Genomic DNA, 18,011 nt, shown 5'->3' with positions numbered 1-18,011 from the left:
GGGTTTACGTTTACGCGATTGTCACAGTATGAAAACATTGAAAACTCCCACTAGGCACTCAGCTATATGAAAAAATTGTAGGTGCTTCATATAAATAACATTGAAAAACCTGATTATATATTGCAACATCACAGACACGCTGAAATGGGTAAGTAGAAAATGTATGAAAGTTAACCATTAATACCTAACCTACTATAAATTCCTTTGAAGTCACAGGAGCCACTAGAAAATAACGAGCCAGTTTTCTCGGCAAGATAGCTACGGAAATATATACGGTTACGAAGCATAGCGAGTGTTTAAGCTTTGTGACAATAATTTTACATTATTCCCATAATGGTTAGTTGATCACGTTCTTTGCTGTACGTGGTCTAAATGACCCCTTACCTCTGTTACTTTTGGTCCGGTTTACAAAAAACATAGACATCTCTGTGGTGCAAATAGCGTTACTTTAATTTAATTTATTAGCGGAAAGAGTTCAATATATAATATTAAGATGTGCTATTAAGCTAGGAATCCGTGGCATAACGGCAAACCTCATCATTATTATTAAGCCAGAGAGTCTCCTCTCAGAATGAGAGGGGTTAGGCCAATAGTCCACCACGCTGACCTAAAGCGGATTGGCAGACTTCACACACTCAGAGAATTAAAAAAAATCTCGGGTATGCAGGTTTCCTCACGATGTTTTTCCTTCAACGTTTGAGAAACGTTAAACGTTTAATTTCTTAAAATGCACACAACTGAAAGTAGGAGGTGCATGCCCCGGACCGGATTCGAACCCACACCCTCCTGAATCGTTGACAGGGGTCATATCCACTGTGCTCTCACGGCAAACTTACCAGTAGCTAAATACAGGTTCAGTTTGAACTTGTAGAACACTGCAAAAATAAGGCTTCAAAAATACTCGTATTTTGAATTAAAGAAATATATCCCTTTAAAGAAATAACTTTTAGCACATCAGTTCGTTTTTACTTTGTCCTGTAATACCCCACGTTTCATCCGGTTCCGTCGCGCACCTGTTACCCGATTCTTTTTAAACTAACCTTTTTATACGTACAACAAACTTTACTAATATTTCAAACTAATATGATTTACAAATCGTGAACAAAAGATACCTGTCACGAACTGTATATTCTAAATATTCGGAACATCGAAATGTAGCTCTAAGAATACAATGAGGAATGTAAGCTAACTTTTTAAAATCGTTTATTTTTTACAGTCGTCGTCGTCATCAACCCATATTCGGCTCACTGCTGAGCTCGAGTCTCTTCGCTGAATGAGAGGGGTAAGGCCAATAGTCCACCACGCTGGCCCAATGCGGATTGGCAGACTTCAGACACGCAGAGGATTAAGATAATTCACTAGTATGCAGGTTTCCTCACGATGTTTTCTTTCACCGATTGAGACATTTGATAATTAATTTCTTAAAATGCACACAACTGAAAACTTGGAGGTGCATGCCCCGGACCAGATTCGAATCCACACCCTCCGGAATCGAAGGCAGAGGTCATATCCACTGGGCTATCACGGCTCTACATGATACAAATATTAATTTACACAGTACACTAACAACAAGAATCCTTAAAAATTTTCACAAAAACAGTTGTATTTTACTTACATAATTATTTTCCTTTTTAAAGTTTAATAGTATAAACCACAAACTATCCCCTAAAACCTAAATTCTCGTTTGAATTCTTGTTGTATTTATCTACAAAAATCACACTAATATTATAAAGGCGAAAGTTTGTCTGTATGTTTGTTCCTCCTTTACGCTGGGGCTACTGAAGTGATTTGGCTGAAATTTGGATTGGAAATAGATTTTACTCTGGTTTAACACATGTGATGAATCTATGGTTTCCGTGGGATTTGTGAAAAACTAAATTCTACGCGGCCGAAGTCGCGGGAGTCCGCTAGTAAAAGAGAAAACAATATTTTAGAAAGATCACAAAGGATTTACAAAGCATTTTTAATCGTTCTGAATTTAAAAAAGGCTCAGTAAAACGAGAGCCTACGACAGCCAGACATACTTCATTTTAAGAAGGCCAAAACATAATAGAGTAGCCAATTATGGAATTTGGACCGCGGTGCCTTTGAGATATAGTAAGTTTCTTTGTATAATTTTGACATTTTCTAAGTGATATCATGAGGGATCATGTATCCAGTCCCCATATCTGTAGCATTGTGGCAAGCCTTCGCTACAGACTCTATCGTTTGATTTAAACAGCGTTTTTTGAAAGTTTGATGCGAAGCTAATATGTAGGCAGAAAGGAAAGGAAAAAATACGCTTCCTCAACCATTCATGTATACCTTGGATAGTTTAGGGGTAGGACCCTCAAAACCGGCTATCTAAGCCACCAAAATCCAAAATCTAAGATTGACTATCATAATCTGTAGGGGCATAGTCAAACAATTTCTTATCGTGATCGAATCAAAAATGAGGAGATCCGCATACGAACCAAAGTCACTGACATAGCTCAGCGAGTCGCGAAGCTGAAGTGGCAATGGGCAGGTCACATACTTCGAAGAGCCGATGGACGTTTGGTTCTCAAGGAATGGTGACCCCGCACCGGAAAGCGCAGTGTTGGTGGACCCCCCGCTAGATGGACCGAAGACATCAAGCGGATTGCAGGGAGCCGCTGGATGCTGGCGGCTCGACACTGTTATGTTTGGAAGTCCAGTAGACGTCCATCGACTGATAATGATGATGATGATGATGATGAAGGCAAACGAACTTTCCGCCTTCATAAAATGTCTGGCTATTCAATTTCTTAGTCCATAATAAATATCACATTCCATTACACTAAAGTAAAACACACATAAATCTATTCACTGAGTATTAACGTTTAAGGTAGAATATTAAAAGCACCCATTTATGTAGAAAAAGCTGGTTCAAGGGCGAGTCTATTTGCGTAAAAAATAACGCAACACATCTGTAGGAACAGGGCATATCTTAAGTGTACTCCCGAAAACGATTTCCGCCTGAGTAGAGGCGATGCTCGAAAAAAATCAACCCCCCAAAAACATATTAATCTTCGTCAAGGTTTAGGCGAGCATTTTATCTTTCTACATAAATCTTTGCGCTAACATAGGCTACTCATATTATACCGTATGTATGGAAGTATGACTAGGTTCTCAGGTTTGTTTTTCAAAATTTTTGGTCTCAGAGTGATAAGTATTACCCCAAGATTGAGGAGTAAACATACAGAATATTAAAAGTTGTAAACTTTTGATTTAATATTTTCAACGTACCGGTAAACTGTCGCTTTGAATATAAAATTAAATATTACGTTGAAAAAAATATGAATCCAGTAAAATATTTTGTGTGAGAATACTACGCTTACATATTGCTTTGTGTACACTAAGCATTTTCGCCTTCAGTTATTGTGTTGGCTTTTTAAGCGGCTCACAAACGTAGACGTTCATTGTATCCGTGATGATTTTGATGTCGTGATGAGGATAATGATGATGATGAGTCACAAAATAACACTTTTGCCGTATTTCAATAATAAATTACTTCATATAACATAGTAAAGTAAAAAGAACAATTATTGTAATAGAGTCGTGGAATGCTAGAAAATAATAAAACGGTTCAGATCTTTATACTTTGCCAAAATTAAAGCTAATTTGGTATAAAACTCTACAAAATGTTTAAAGAAATGAGATTTAGCAAAATAATACACTCATATAACATCACATCGACGGCTCTGAAACATAAACGTTAATACACTTCAATCATTGTACTTTTTTTTATACGAGCAAATGTTTTTTAATATTTTATTTCTGTATTTAGTATGCAATAAAATGAAAAACAAACATCTTTTGTCATCAACATAAAAAAAAATTGCATTATTTTTGTACATAAACAAAAAATGCTTCAAATATAAACTAAACGTTTTTAAACGTTTTTATTAGTGTTCGTAGTAGCAGTTTTTATTTCCAGTTGCCATAACCACATGTCTTCTATTACCAAAGTGTCTACGTTTGCGGGGCGCTTAAAAGTTTGTGAATATTATCCACTTTCAAGCTGTGTTGTCTGCGTTTATACCAAATATTTTTTTTGCTTTTGCTTCTACGTGTATGCCATTTATGTTTCTTGTGAGTTTTTATGTAATCTAATATTATAAAAGTTTGCAATGTTTCACGTAACTTGGAATTGATTTTCTTGGCTGAACATGTCTATTATCTATGTATCAATAAATGTAAAACATCTGAATACTATCAATTTCTTAATTGCTAGAAATTTCTTTGACATTTAAAAAGTTTAAAATTTATTAAATATTATTTCGAGGAATGTTGCTTTAGCCAAATTGGTTTAGTTGTTGCGGGTAAAGGAGTTACAAACATACAAATACAAACACTTACACACAAAATAATAATATTAGTGGGATGTGATGTGATGATAACAGCGGCAGACGACCTTTGACCAGAGATTGTAGTCAAGGGCTAACTTGTAAAGATTAAAAAAAAAAAAAAATATCTTGAACGAATCCGTTTTAAAATAAATAATTAAAAAACGATATTATAAATCTATTTTATCAATCCCTATGGTATTTTTTTATCTGAATAAATAAATATTTAAAAATATCCTTGAAATGAAAATATGATACAGAATACATTCGCACCACTTAAGAACCCTCATCTTGTGAACATGACACTTGAGAAAAACAGGTCAGGTCAGCACAGAAATTCAAAGATCTATTTACTCCATTTTAATTCAATGGAAATGTTACTAATGAGGTTGTATAATATTATGAGAGGAAAAATTTCATCGAGCAGTTTTTTTCCTTCGGGGTGATTTATTATAATGGTTGTAAAATTTCACTAACATGGGCAATTAAAATCGCTATAATCTAGTCTGAATTCTCGAAACGGAAGGCCTTCAAAGTTATTGTATAAATAATAATATGTATCCGTTTATAAGGTTAAATTAATTTGGGTTAAAATAAAGTGTCGACCACTGTGCCAGCTAAAATAATCTGAATCAAAATTCACTGAAATAATATCTATTATGTATGCCGATATAAACTGAAATAATATATTTTTATGTATCTTATCAAAACATAAAAGTGAAAATGGGAGCTAAATTCTGTGATGTGTGTTGTTATCGAATATGACAACAAAAGAAATGATATCTAAGTGGGTGCGAAACTCTATAGATTATAGTACTCAGAATACATTAAAGGTCGAAATTATAATTGGCTAGTGTGTAATAAGAAATAATAATGCGACCTGTATTGAATCAGTGAAAGAAAGATAACAGGACAAGGACATTTAAATAATTGCACGCACTTAAATCTTTGCAATAATTTTATTTTTAAATATTCCTTAAAACGTAACTTACTTCAAAGGTCAAGTACCGAAAATAAATGCCAGTTAATATTAGTATTATTTGGGCTTGTTTTGTTTGTTAGTAACCTAGAAAGATTTTAAGAATACTAAGTGTTAAGTTAGAACCGTAGTTTTAACTTTGTGACTAAATTTTAACTAAGTTCCACAATGCCTAGTTAAGTCGACAATTTTAGGTTGATACTAGCAAGTATGGTTCTTAATTATTATCTACAAACCCAACGAAAAGTGCTCAGTACAATGAAAAAAAAAAATATATTACAAAGTTAGGTCCAAATTGCGGAAAAAATCATAAAAAAATTTAACTCCTAAACTAAACAAAATCGTAGAATATACATGGGGGTGATTCGGATACCCAAGGCATCCAAATTTTAACTTTGAACGTCAACTCCCCGGCCATGTATAGAGTTTACCCACCACGTTTCTCCAAAATAGACAAAGAAACGCAGACAACACAACGGGTTATCGAGCTTTGGGTTATAATATTCGATTATTTGACGATCATTATCAGATGTGTCTAATGATTACTCAGACCAATTATAGAAGAACCTGTATCGCACTCATAGTCACGAACATAATTGTCTGTCATTTTCTGAGGAAAACGAGCTTAGATTTGGTATATATCTTATACTAAATTAGAAGTTTTTGCCCGTTTTTTACACAATTACACAATTCAATTACACAAAAAGGTATTTTTACGGAGCTCTTTAACCGACGATCACGATTACAACTATTTAATATCGATTCTATAGAGACAGTTTTTATAATCGCATAGATCGTTGATCATATACTTTGACAGAAAAGTAATGTCTAGCGAGGCAGGCTACAATAATTGGTCTGAGAATGATTATGACCGGGACCGACGACTTTACATTCTCTGCGAGGCACGAAGGTGGAACACCACTTAATAACCATCTTTGAGCTGAGCATATTTGCTCAAAGTTGAAAGAATGTGAGTAAAGTAGTAGCATATTTTACTAGATATTATACGTAGATGTAGCTCTAATGCGGGTTGTCGCACTCTTGGTGATAAAATTTGACATAAATATCATTCTCAAATGATAATGATAACGTTCGGGACCGACGACTTATCTTTCTGTACGAGGAATTCCACCTTCCACCAAGACCAACTATCTCCTTGCTGAGTATGTTGCTAAAAAAAATTAGAAGAAAGTAAATACAGTGCTAATATTATAAACGCGAAAGTTTGTATGTTTGGATGATTGTTACTCTTTAACGCCGTAACTACGGAACCGATTTGGCTGAAATTTGGAATGGAAGTAGTTTTTACTCTGGATTAACACATAGGCTACTCTTTGTCCCGAAAAATCCATGGTTACTCGAGTTTTGCAAAAAACTGCCGATTTTGATGGTATGAATGTTTGTTACTCTTTCACGGCTCGGCTACTGAACTGAATCACCTAAAATTTGAAGTAAAGGTAGACTATAGTCAGTCTGACATAGGCTACAATTATTTCGGATAAATCCATGGTTCCCGAAGGATTTGTGAAAAACTAAATTCCACGCGGACGAAGTCGCGGGCGTCCGCTAGTTTTACTATATTTTACTCTATTTATCATCTCTGAGCTTGTTTAAATTTGAGCACGATCTCTTGAAAATACATTCCGGGTGCGGTTGGCGGTCACTTAAAATATTGGACGTCAGTTAAATATTGGTTCATATTATGTTGAACGCAAATTGCTTTCATCTGATTTATGGTGTTTGGGTGTCCCAATCTTTCTTTCAAACATATAGTCCACGTTGTAGTGAGTGGATATTACTTTATAATAATTTACTAAATGTAGCAACTAATTTGGTGGTAAAATTGGCTAAGGTATGGTCTGGTGGTACCTAGGCATTAGGGCGTCGTTAGTTACCACCCTATCGGCAAAGACCTACACCAAGTGATTTAGCGTTCCGGTACGATGTCGCGTAGAAACCATCGGATTTACGGGTAGATTAAATTTGGGGCAAGTAAGCACACTTCCAACTTAATCATCACATAACACCAAGTATGGTCACAGCCTAGGTGAAATAAGAAGTGCAAATGATTAAACAAACTGAATAATTTAAATTTTATTTTATTTATTTGTTTTCTTTACAAGTTAGCCCTTGACAATCTATCCTGATGGTAAGTGATGATGCAATCTAAGATGGAATCGGGCTAACTTGTTAGGAGGAGGGTGAAATCCATTCCCCTTCCGGTTTCTACACGACGTCGTACCGGAATTAATCGCTTGGCGTTACTTCTTTGTCGGTAGGGTGGTAACTAGCCACGGCCAAAGCATACCATCCAGCCAGACCTAGACCGATTAAGAAAACCTCAATCGGACCAAGGACCTCCGTCTTGTAAGTCCTTGCGCACACCACTGCGCCACGGAGGCCGTCAAATATACTCGTATGTTAAATAAATATACTGTAGGTATATTATAAAATAGGTGCAAGACTTGTAATCTAAAGTGCAAGGCGTTGGCTAATGTACTAGTAATTTTCTAACTTCTTAGTACCTTGAAAAGCAACCATTGATAATGAATAATGAATATCGAAGGTTCATAACAGTTATTAGATACACTCTCATAGCAACCATTATCGTGATATTATATGACACTGGGTGCTATTTATAAATATCGTGTATCCAATTCTGATAATACAATGGAGCAATAAAAAATATTGTTAGCAGTTCGTAATAGATTGGAATTTTGTAAACGTATATTTTATTACTTGATATCATTCTTGCGTAACAGTTATAAATTCCAGAATTTCTTTTATTTTTGGTGGATAATAAATTAACTATTTTGTTGTATTTCCGATTTATGGTAGGCATCTACAGATCCGCATCGTTCGTATTGGACGCATCGCATTAAACGGAATTAAATATTCTTTGTATAGAAAGTCATACAAGTGCGTCCACTGTTCCGGATCGTGCCTATTGGATGCATCGCATTAATCGTCTACCTGTGTTAGTCTACCATTATGCTATGCGTTCACTGATCCACATCGTAGTATCGGACGCATCGCATCGAACGGATTGTAGTATTATTTGTGTAAAAAGTCATACAAGTGCGTCCACTGATCCGCATCCGTACCGATCCGATTGCATCCGTTCGATTGCACGAATCTTCCGTAAAATTAAAAATCCGCTTAATTCGATGCGTCAGATAGATTCCGATAGGTTCAATGAGGTACTGTGGACGCCTGCCTTTAACAAACTTTCATGATAGACCAAGAGCCTGCCCCTATGATTGGCAGACATTTAGGTAGGCTGAAAGCTTGTCATCATCCTACCAATGGTAAGTACGATAGCCCGATTATGGAGATCCGCAATTTTCTACATATAGAACATATTTTTTTTCATTTTCTACAGGATATCATGAGGAATCATCTCTTTTGAAAAGACAGTTAACTTCGTAGCAACCCTTAGCTAGTGACTTTTCTAAAGTTTTCTAAAGAAAGTTCTATTAAACAAAAAAAATTACCGTGTTTTTCGAAGGATTGCCTCGAAGCTTATTGACTGGTGAGTGATGACTGGGTAGATACGTGATTTCTCATATTTTGCCTCGTAAAATAATTAAAAATACGCTTAATATTTGGACAGGTTGAGGATCCTTGAACCCTGTTATTTTCATAACTCCAAACACAAAAAAATAGTCCAAACTTCTAAATTGGATATTGTACTTACTTATTACGATACGTTGGAGAAAAATATGTTGACAAACTAAGGCGCAGTCTCCTTGTCTATAAATTATGGCGCGTCAAAATAAAAATATTGACCTCACAACATGCTCAAAGCAAATTGCTTCCACTTGATTTATGATTTGGACATGACTCCAATATATTACTCTAGATTAAAATAAGTTTGTAAACAATAAATACGATATAATACGCATCTCTTTATGGTCTACAAAAATATAACATCTATCTCAGACAATTATGAGATATTTAGATACTTATAAAAGACTCATCAAGCCGTGATAGCCCAGTGGACCTGTGACCTGTGCCTCCGATTCCGGAGGGTGTGGGTTCGAATCTGGTCCCGGGCATGCACCTCCAACTTTTCAGTTGTGTGCATTTTAAAAACATCGTGAGGAAACCTGCATACCAGAGAATTTTCTTAATTCTCTGCGTGTGTGAAGTCTGCCAATCCGCATTGGGCCAGCGTGGTGGACTAAGGCCTAATCCCTCTCATTCTGAGAGGAGACTCGAGCTCAGCAGTGAGCCGAATATGGGTTGATAACGACGAAAAGACTCATCGCAAACTCTCCGTGCATGAGTAATAATATCAAATGAAAAATAAAAAATACTCAATTTTCCAAAAGTTCTTGAGCAGTACTCAAGTCAAAATTAAATGAGTCATTTAATTTAATTAATATAATTATTATAATAATTGTATTTGTAAAATTTAATTTTGTAGCCGAACAGTTCTAAAACAAACTCTTTTCTTTAAAATAGTAGTATAGAGTGATATTATTTCAGAAACCAACTCACAGAAAGTTATCCTAAATAAGTGGGTAGTTAGGAATCCTTTATAATTCAAAAAGTAAGTTAATTGAGATGAGAAGTAAGTTTAATTGAAACATAGGTTTGAGAATAATAAATAAAATAATCCTTTCATAGAATTTTCACCTGTACAAAAAGTTGTCGTTCAAATAACTATCATTCTAACGATTTTTTTCAAGTCTTTTCACGAGACTAATGAAAAGAAATATTATTTTTATTTACAGTTTATTGCATTTTCTCTCGATCACAGCGTTGCGTCGCAGTATTGGGCGTACAGTTTGTAGATATGAATTGTCCACTAACAAGCTTATTTACAAATAACTTAACAGAATAAATTATTGAAAAAGTGAAGATCAAAATCAGTAAGAGCAAACACAATATTAAATTTATTTCATAGTATTCCGTCCAGCGCATATGTGCAGCTGCAGATCGCAAATGCGTCGCTCCACCATGCCTCAACACATACTCCGTCCACCACACGGCAAGATCTAAAGGAGACTGGGGTTGATCGTGGATTAAGTTACGAAGCCTTATAATATTGTCACGATAGCTGAAACAAAAAATATAGCAAAAATAGGTAATAAAAAGATAGGTTAAAAGAAAGAGTTACATTGCTTAAATTCATAATGAATAAAGTATAGTCGATTCATTTCACTGATAGTCTTGAAAAATCGACGAATTCATAGAATTGAACATTTTTGAGTCAAAATATTTTATGGATGCTTCGCTTTCGGAGTGAAACCTACTTTATTAATGCTTAAATTCGCTCGACTTCGTCGATTTTTACAGAGAAAAGCAAAATTAAACGTATTTTTACGGAAAAGGTAACAATCACTATTACATGATTGATAAGATCTTTGCATGGGTGTGGGATTTTTCCACCAATTTCCAAACTCTGGGCATTTCTTGAAAAACTAATATTTATAATTACCATTCATTTCCAATTACTGTGTTAATTGCACCTTTTATATTTTCTTTAGTCAGATATTTGAAGTCTAGTTTAATTCCTATTCCATGTTTTAAACATAATTCCATATTATACCATTCATCTGCTGCCATTGGAATACCGACAATTGGAATGCCCGCATCTATAGATTCACTCATTGACTGATATCCTACATGAGTAATAAATAATTTGACATTTTTGTGCCCTGAAAAACAATCAAGACATCTAAAGAATTTGTGACATTAAAATAATAACAATTTCGGATAATAATAAAAAGGTGTCTCTTACTCAACAAATCAGTTTGAGGAAACCATTTCCCAACTTTGACATTGTCAGGGCATCCTGGTAGTTCACTGTCCCACTTTATTAAAACATTATATGGAAGCTTAGAAAAAACATCAATAAACAATTCAATTATTTCTTGAGAAAACAATGATGTCTGGATTATACTACCAAAACTCATATATACAACACCTTTGGTAGACTTATCTAGATACGACTGCAGATCCTGTAAATACATTTTTGTTTTTAAAACATGTGCTAAGTTTAATTTATTATTAGTTACAATGAAATAGAAATTAGCTTTAAAAAAAACTCAAATGTAACCGACCTTTGGCAAGTCATGTGCAGGATTGTCCCGTATACCTCCTACATATATTAGGTTTGGGGATACTGGTCGATTGTTATCCCAAATTCTATGGGTATTCAGAAAAGTCAAATGTACATTGTTTTTTAATTCACTAAATTCAGGCATTTTAGGACCAAATATTCTTTTAAGCTGTTTTCTTTCATTTTTCTCCGCCACACAGTAGACTTTGTATGTTACATAAAATAAATACCACTGACTTAATTTTTCCCACACTGTAAGGTTGTAAAATCTTTGCAAAGGGGGCGCTGGATAAACAAGTGGGTGAATTGCACTGTCTATGGAATCAAATAAATCATACGTAGGTCCGAAAGAATTAAATGTAATTACTGGCACTTTATAAATATGAGAATAACTCAAAATTGGACGCGAGAAATGTTCGAGAAATAGTAAGTCAAATTTTTTATTTTTATCATTTATCAACTTTTGCACATCAACTGACATTAATTGTTGTTCGAATAAATTGAATATCACTGATAAGAATATAACTGATTTATCTTCCAGATTGTTGTCATCTCCGTTAGCTGTTAACGCGTATTCTTGCCATATTTTATATGAAATATCATGAACGTCAATCTCTGTGAGATTCGCGGGTCTCTGTTTTTCATTAAAAGCTGGATCTGTTGTAATTATTGTGACTCTATGACCACGTTTTACTAGTTCGTGCATAAGAGGTCGAAATACTACTTGATGGCTTATTGAAGGCGTTGGAAATATTGCCAATATATTTGCAGTTTCACTATATTGTATTGTAATGTAAAAATAAAGAACGAAAAATACATTTGACATTGCGAGTTCTTTTAATCAAATAAACGTTTAACAATTACCTTTTAATGCAATTTAATATGAGCATTAAAACGATAATATATTTTTTGAGTAACTTCTTATCGTTTTTTTGTATGGTAAAGAATGTCGAGTTTAAAATTAAAGTAAAGTCTCAAATCAATGATATTTTATACTATAGACTTTTTACGTTACATTACATTACACCACGAATTAAATTATGGCACATCAAAATTAAGAACATGTTGATTAATTATAATTAATCAACATGTTTTTAATATTAAAAATCTTAAAATATCGACATGATCACTTAAAATGATGAGGATTTCAACAAACACTGCATGATCAGGACCAACGGAATCACGAACTCTCCGAGGCACGGATCAACATTGGTGATTGTTACTGAAAATGTTATCTAGAAAAAGTTAAGCATCCTTTTCATTATCGATGAGTTTTAAATCTAAATTATATAAAAGCGAAAGGTCACGAAATCACTTGATGTACAAAATTGTCAGAGAGAGAGGTAGGAGTAGTAGTTAGTAGACGTCCGCTAAGAACGGATTTTGCGAGAGGGCCGGATTAAAGAGGTCTAAGGACGGACGAAGTCGCGGGCGTTAGTTCTACATAAAAAACAACTAAACTAACCAACCACTGGCACAAAACCTTGTTATAAATAGTAATAATATCATAAGACGACGCCACTATATTACATATAACTTAAACAGGAAGTTGGAAAAGAAAACCATGTGACGAAAACTTTTCTATAGGAACAATATTGTCGAAAGCAAAGAATTACGACAAAAATACTATAAAAGTCGTGAAAAGATACGCCGAGTTTACTTGACTATTAGATCAAAACTGCTAGGATAATGTACTTTCCTTATTTTCCTCTAAAGACAATATAAAATCAAAGCACAAAATTCTCTGATCAGCCTGCATTGTCACCAAGTCTGACATGAATAAGCAGTTCTGATTAAGCTTGCGATTTTAGACCTAAACTAACAATAAACAATATATTTAATTCCGGTAATCGTATGTAGGTATGAGTGTATAATTACTTTTAAATTTTATCTCCACTTTTTTGTTTTAGTATTTTAATAGGCACATAAATTAGGGAATAAAAAATAAAATACGTCATAATTTATCTCTAATGAGTACTTATATTAATACATTAATAATAATTGATATCTAGCTTAAGATTACAGACAGAAATGCTTATATTAATGACTTATCCAAATGAGACACATGATATCGTACAAATGACTTGGGTAGGTACTATTGATAAGAATATTTTCACTGGAAAATAAAAATTTCACAGCTGCATCATTACATAATAATCATAATCATAAATAAATCAGCGTGACAAGATTATTTATTTGATAATGATTTATATACTTGAAAAATTTATTTACGTATATCGTATTCTGCAATATCGCCTGTACGATTGTATTTACGTCGAGCAAGATTTTTCTTTTCTTCAGATCTTCTAAATATTTAATTTGCTCGTATTGGACTCATTCCTCTTTGGCTTAATAGTAGTTTGCTAGTGGATCCACCACATTATCGCCGTGGAACTTAAATGAAGATTTTCATACAACTTTTCATCCCCGTCATGAAATAGTAATAGGTAATATAATATAATAATTATTTTCTTGCGTTGCGTTTTTTGCATGTAATTGAGTCAGTGAAATAACTTTGTAACTAATTAGATCCGTTTGTTCAACATTTAATACATATTCAATTTAAATATTATGTGCAATAGATGTTTGATTGTAATGAACTGTAGTTTATTTAATGAATTGCTTACTAAAAATAAATAAACAGAGAAAAATTTTAACTCAATATCACTAAAATAATAGAAAAAACTAAACATCACACTTGATGTTTAGATTTTTCAAATTTGGTATCACTATACCAAATTTCTAAATAAAGAAGTTGAATATTATTTTTCACCTTTTCCTCGTATGTGTAGATTATAATGATAAAGTATAACATTTAAGTTTGAAAGTATTTGTAACTTAATTTAAATAATTTATAATGTACAAAATTTGTTCAAAACGAAACTATGTCAACTATATCAATATATTATGTATTTATTTTAGTATCTAATTCGAGTCTTACGAACAAAAATAGCAATAGTATTACTATTGACGTTTTTGCACTATCACTATTTTTGTGTTCTTCCTGTAATTTTTACACATTTATCTTAATCACAGTTTCAATAAATTTTTAACTTAATATTAGTTCTGTATATATTATACATAAATTTCAAAACTGACTTCATAATCCAGCCTAATACAGTCAATATTGTTATTAAAATTGCAAAAAGAATTAATACAAGTTCCACCTCATAATACTCTGTCCAGGACATGTCAGCAGCTGGTGATTTTAAATGATTTCCTCCGTATTTAATTATATGTTCTGTCCACCAAACAGCATTATCTAAAGGCTTTAACGGATGTTCTCTCATAAGTGTCTTTAGTCTAGTGATATTTTTCTTGTAACTGGAACAAGTAACAGAAACAATTGTCATTTCATTACTGCACTATATACAAAATATTATAAATATAGAAAGCCGTGATAGCTCAGTGAATATGATCTCTACTTCCGATTCCGGAGGGTGTGGGTTCGAATCCGGTCTAGAGCATGCAGCTCCAACTTTTCAGTTGAGTGCATTATCAGAAATTAAATATCACGTATCTCAAACGGCGAAGGAAAAACATCGTGGGGAAACCTGCATACCAGAGAATTTTCTTAATTCTCTGCGTGTGTGAAGTCTGCCAACCCGCATTGAGCCAGCATGGTGGACTCTTGGCCTAACCCCTCTAATTCTGAGAAAAGACTCGAGCTTAGCAGTGAGGCAAATATGGGTTGACAATGATGATGATGCAAAATACTTATATATTTTCTAAATAAAAAGTAAATGTTATCTACCTTTCATCATTTATAATTTTTTCAATGCTTTGCTTGAATTCTTCTTCTGTCAGTGTCATTATATCCAGTTGCAATCCAATATTATGATGGACATATTTCTCAACGTTATACCATTGGTCAATCAACATGGGAATACCTAACATCGGCACTTCAGAATTTATAGCTTCATCGGTTGATTGTAGACCTCCTTGTGTTATGAACAATTTGATTTTAGGGTGTCCTGCAATAAGATAAAAATTAGGTTTCAATAGTAAAAAAAATGTAGCTATATATTTTTAATAAAGTTTATTTCATCGTTAATTCATTTCGTAAATACTCTAAAGAAGCTTTTTCTATGACTGTAACTAAATAATATACCAAAACTAGGACCACGATAAAAACTTTTATAAATTCTCTGTCTGGGCCCCCTTTCCCCTTAGTTAGTTGGAAATCTGTTTGGTCCACTGGGAATGATAATGCGTATATTGAAAATATACAAGGCCAGTACACACTCATAGTGTTCTGTCTGGTTTGGTACTGTATGGTTAACGTAAAGCAAATTAAAGTTCTGGAAAATATACACAATTTCTGCGAACTGGTTGCGTATACATTCTGACGCTAATTTAGGGAATAGCTTAAGAAAATATTCAAGGCTAGAACAAACGTGTTCTGGCATTGTTTAGATTTAGAATGCAAACATATAACAAGTGTTTGTAAAGTAGTGTCGCAGGGATATAATAAAAACACGGATTCAATTCCCTAAGGGATTTGATCAAATCACGGAGAATGTTAAATAACAACTTGATTCTATCTTTTCCCTAAACCTAAACAAATCTAGTGAATTGAACAAATCCCTAAATTGGTTTAGTGAAATAACAGATTATAACCTAAACACTGACCTAAGTGTGGCCGGCCGCAGGGCACCTGGGTAGTTTATGTTCTAACCTAAACTTATCTAACTCTGGATTTTTAAAAATTTACTTATGGTAACTAGTACAGTATATTTTTCGCTCTAAATGCATACGCGCGTAACTGGTAAATATACGCGATAAAAGTTTTATAGTTGTTATATAAATTATTTTTGAAACTATATATAGCGATGTACAGTTTCAAAAATAATTTTGCTTTTGACATTTTTCAATTTATTAAATATACCTACACATAAACAAAGATTTTGTAATTTTGTTTGAACGCTCTTACAAATTTAACGTTCTCATGAATCGACGGCTTCATTCTTTCGTGTTATTTATTTAATAGGAGCGCTTTTTAGATATCACCAGAAATATGGCCCAGACTAAAGATACCCTGTTACTTCTACAAAATTGCTTTACTAATAATATACTTTAAATTTAAATACAGTTATAATACTTGTCATCATCCCTAATCGCGTCGTCCTATTATAAATTAAATAGGTATAAATTAAACGATCTTAAGATACCCTGTTACTTCTACAAAATTGCTTTACTAATAACGTACTTTAAATTTAAATACAATTATAATACTTGTCATCATCCCTAATCACGTGTCGCCTATTAAAAAGTAAATATATAGCTATTAAAGGATCTTAATTTTAATCATAATTATTATAGAGCTAAAACTTACTCAAGAGATCTGGCTGAGGAAACCATTTAGATATATTGATATTTTTCGACTGTATTGGTAAAACATCCTTATCATATTTCCACAAAATATCATATGGCAATTGAGACAAAACTTTTGCCATTATCTCTATCTTCTCAGGGGGAAGCAGTGAAGGCAAAACATTGGTACCAAAACTAACATAAATTACTCCATTCTTAGATGAATCTAGATATTTTTTGAGATCCTGTAAAAATAAGTTATAATTTTTTAATCAGAGTAAAATTACGGCGAAATTAAAATATTTTTATTTTGAAATCTGCAATATCACTTTTAAAAATCTGACCTTACTTTACACACGTTATTTGCAATATCATCAATAACCATGCTATTTCTTTTCATGTATGAAAAACTCAACAGAAAGTGAAATACTTACTGCAGGTAGATCCTTGTACTTGGTTTCATGTATACCGCCAATATATTGAATACTAGGTGGCACCGGGTGATTATCTGCCCATATTGGATGTTCGTTTAAAAACAGTAGTTCAACGTTATTTTTTAATTCTGGGAATGTTGGAACATCTTCACCAAAAATACTTTTCATTATTTTATGTTCATATGCATTAGAGTCAGATACTAAGAAATCAAATAAGTAGTACCCTAACATTTCAATACACTTTTCCAATAGAGAGAGTTTATATAATCTCTGTCTTCCAGCCGTTGGATACAATATCGGATGTACTGGAGCGCCCATAGTATGATATTGGGCTGGGACGGCCCCAAATGAACTAATGGTAATAACTGGAGCATCATAGATGTGCGAAAATCCCATAAGTCCCCGATTGCATGCCTCAAGTAACAGTAAGTCGAAATATTTTCTGTCCTTATTTAAAAGTTCCTTCACTTCCGTTGTCTGTGCTTGACGGTAAAATACGTTTGTAAACACTTCGAAGAAAGCTTTCACTTGCACCAAAAGTTCTCGTTTATTTCCTCTATGGTATTTGTAGAGGCTTCCCCAAATTTCATAGGATATATCATGAACGTCGATTTCCGTTAAATTGGCTGGTGTTTGCCCTTTCGGAAACACTGGATCCGTAGTGACTACAATCACTTCATGACCTCGCGCTGCCAATGCTTGTGTGAGGGGTCGAAATACCAATTGATGGCTTATAGACGGCGTAGGAAAATACGCTAATATCCTTGCTCCATGTATTCCACTTAACATTAACACAATAAGCAAGAAATATATACCTTTATTTGTGCCCATGATTAATTTTAAGTAAATGACTGACTAGAATATTTTCG

At 33.6% G+C, this 18,011-nt stretch overlaps 2 protein-coding genes across 2 annotated transcripts; both read right to left on the bottom strand.

The window, feature by feature from the left end:
* Positions 1–10,065: 10,065 nt before the first annotated feature.
* Positions 10,066–12,221, bottom strand: LOC128198669 (UDP-glucosyltransferase 2-like). The gene is made up of 4 exons (XM_052885079.1): positions 11,907–12,221; positions 11,075–11,294; positions 10,772–10,991; positions 10,066–10,390 (listed from the first exon to the last, which is right to left on the bottom strand). Exons 1-4 carry the CDS (start codon positions 12,219–12,221, stop codon positions 10,066–10,068), a joined length of 1,080 nt encoding a protein of 359 aa, XP_052741039.1.
* A 2,043-nt stretch (positions 12,222–14,264) lies between these two features.
* LOC112045616 (UDP-glucosyltransferase 2-like) lies at positions 14,265–17,973 on the bottom strand. The gene is made up of 4 exons (XM_052885076.1): positions 17,143–17,973; positions 16,731–16,953; positions 15,150–15,369; positions 14,265–14,719 (listed from the first exon to the last, which is right to left on the bottom strand). The coding sequence occupies exons 1-4, from the start codon at positions 17,971–17,973 to the stop codon at positions 14,434–14,436; spliced, it is 1,560 nt and encodes a 519-aa protein (XP_052741036.1). The 3' UTR covers positions 14,265–14,433.
* Between the last annotated feature and the right edge of the window lie 38 nt (positions 17,974–18,011).

This window comes from Bicyclus anynana, chromosome 2, assembly GCF_947172395.1.
Source record: "Bicyclus anynana chromosome 2, ilBicAnyn1.1, whole genome shotgun sequence".
NCBI classification, from domain to species: Eukaryota; Metazoa; Arthropoda; class Insecta; order Lepidoptera; family Nymphalidae; genus Bicyclus; species Bicyclus anynana.
The sequence above is the reverse complement of the archived record's forward strand: the minus strand, read 5'-3'. Positions and strand labels throughout refer to the sequence as shown.

What these genes read in the sequence shown, in the direction of transcription:
- LOC112045616 (XM_052885076.1), bottom strand. Translation starts at nt 17,973, where the DNA reads ATGGGCACAAATAAAGGTATATATTTCTTGCTTATTGTGTTAATGTTA. An exon ending in AGTACAAGGATCTACCTGCA is followed by an intron (nt 16,954 to 17,142) that starts GTAAGTATTTCA and finishes TTATTTTTACAG; the next exon opens with GATCTCAAAAAATATCTAGA. An exon ending in TCCTCAGCCAGATCTCTTGA is followed by an intron (nt 15,370 to 16,730) that starts GTAAGTTTTAGC and finishes ATCTTATTGCAG; the next exon opens with GACACCCTAAAATCAAATTG.
- LOC128198669 (XM_052885079.1), bottom strand. Translation starts at nt 12,221, where the DNA reads ATGTCAAATGTATTTTTCGTTCTTTATTTTTACATTACAATACAATAT. An exon ending in TCCTCAAACTGATTTGTTGA is followed by an intron (nt 10,992 to 11,074) that starts GTAAGAGACACC and finishes ATTGTTTTTCAG; the next exon opens with GGCACAAAAATGTCAAATTA. An exon ending in ACAGTAATTGGAAATGAATG is followed by an intron (nt 10,391 to 10,771) that starts GTAATTATAAAT and finishes TTTTTGTTTCAG; the next exon opens with CTATCGTGACAATATTATAA.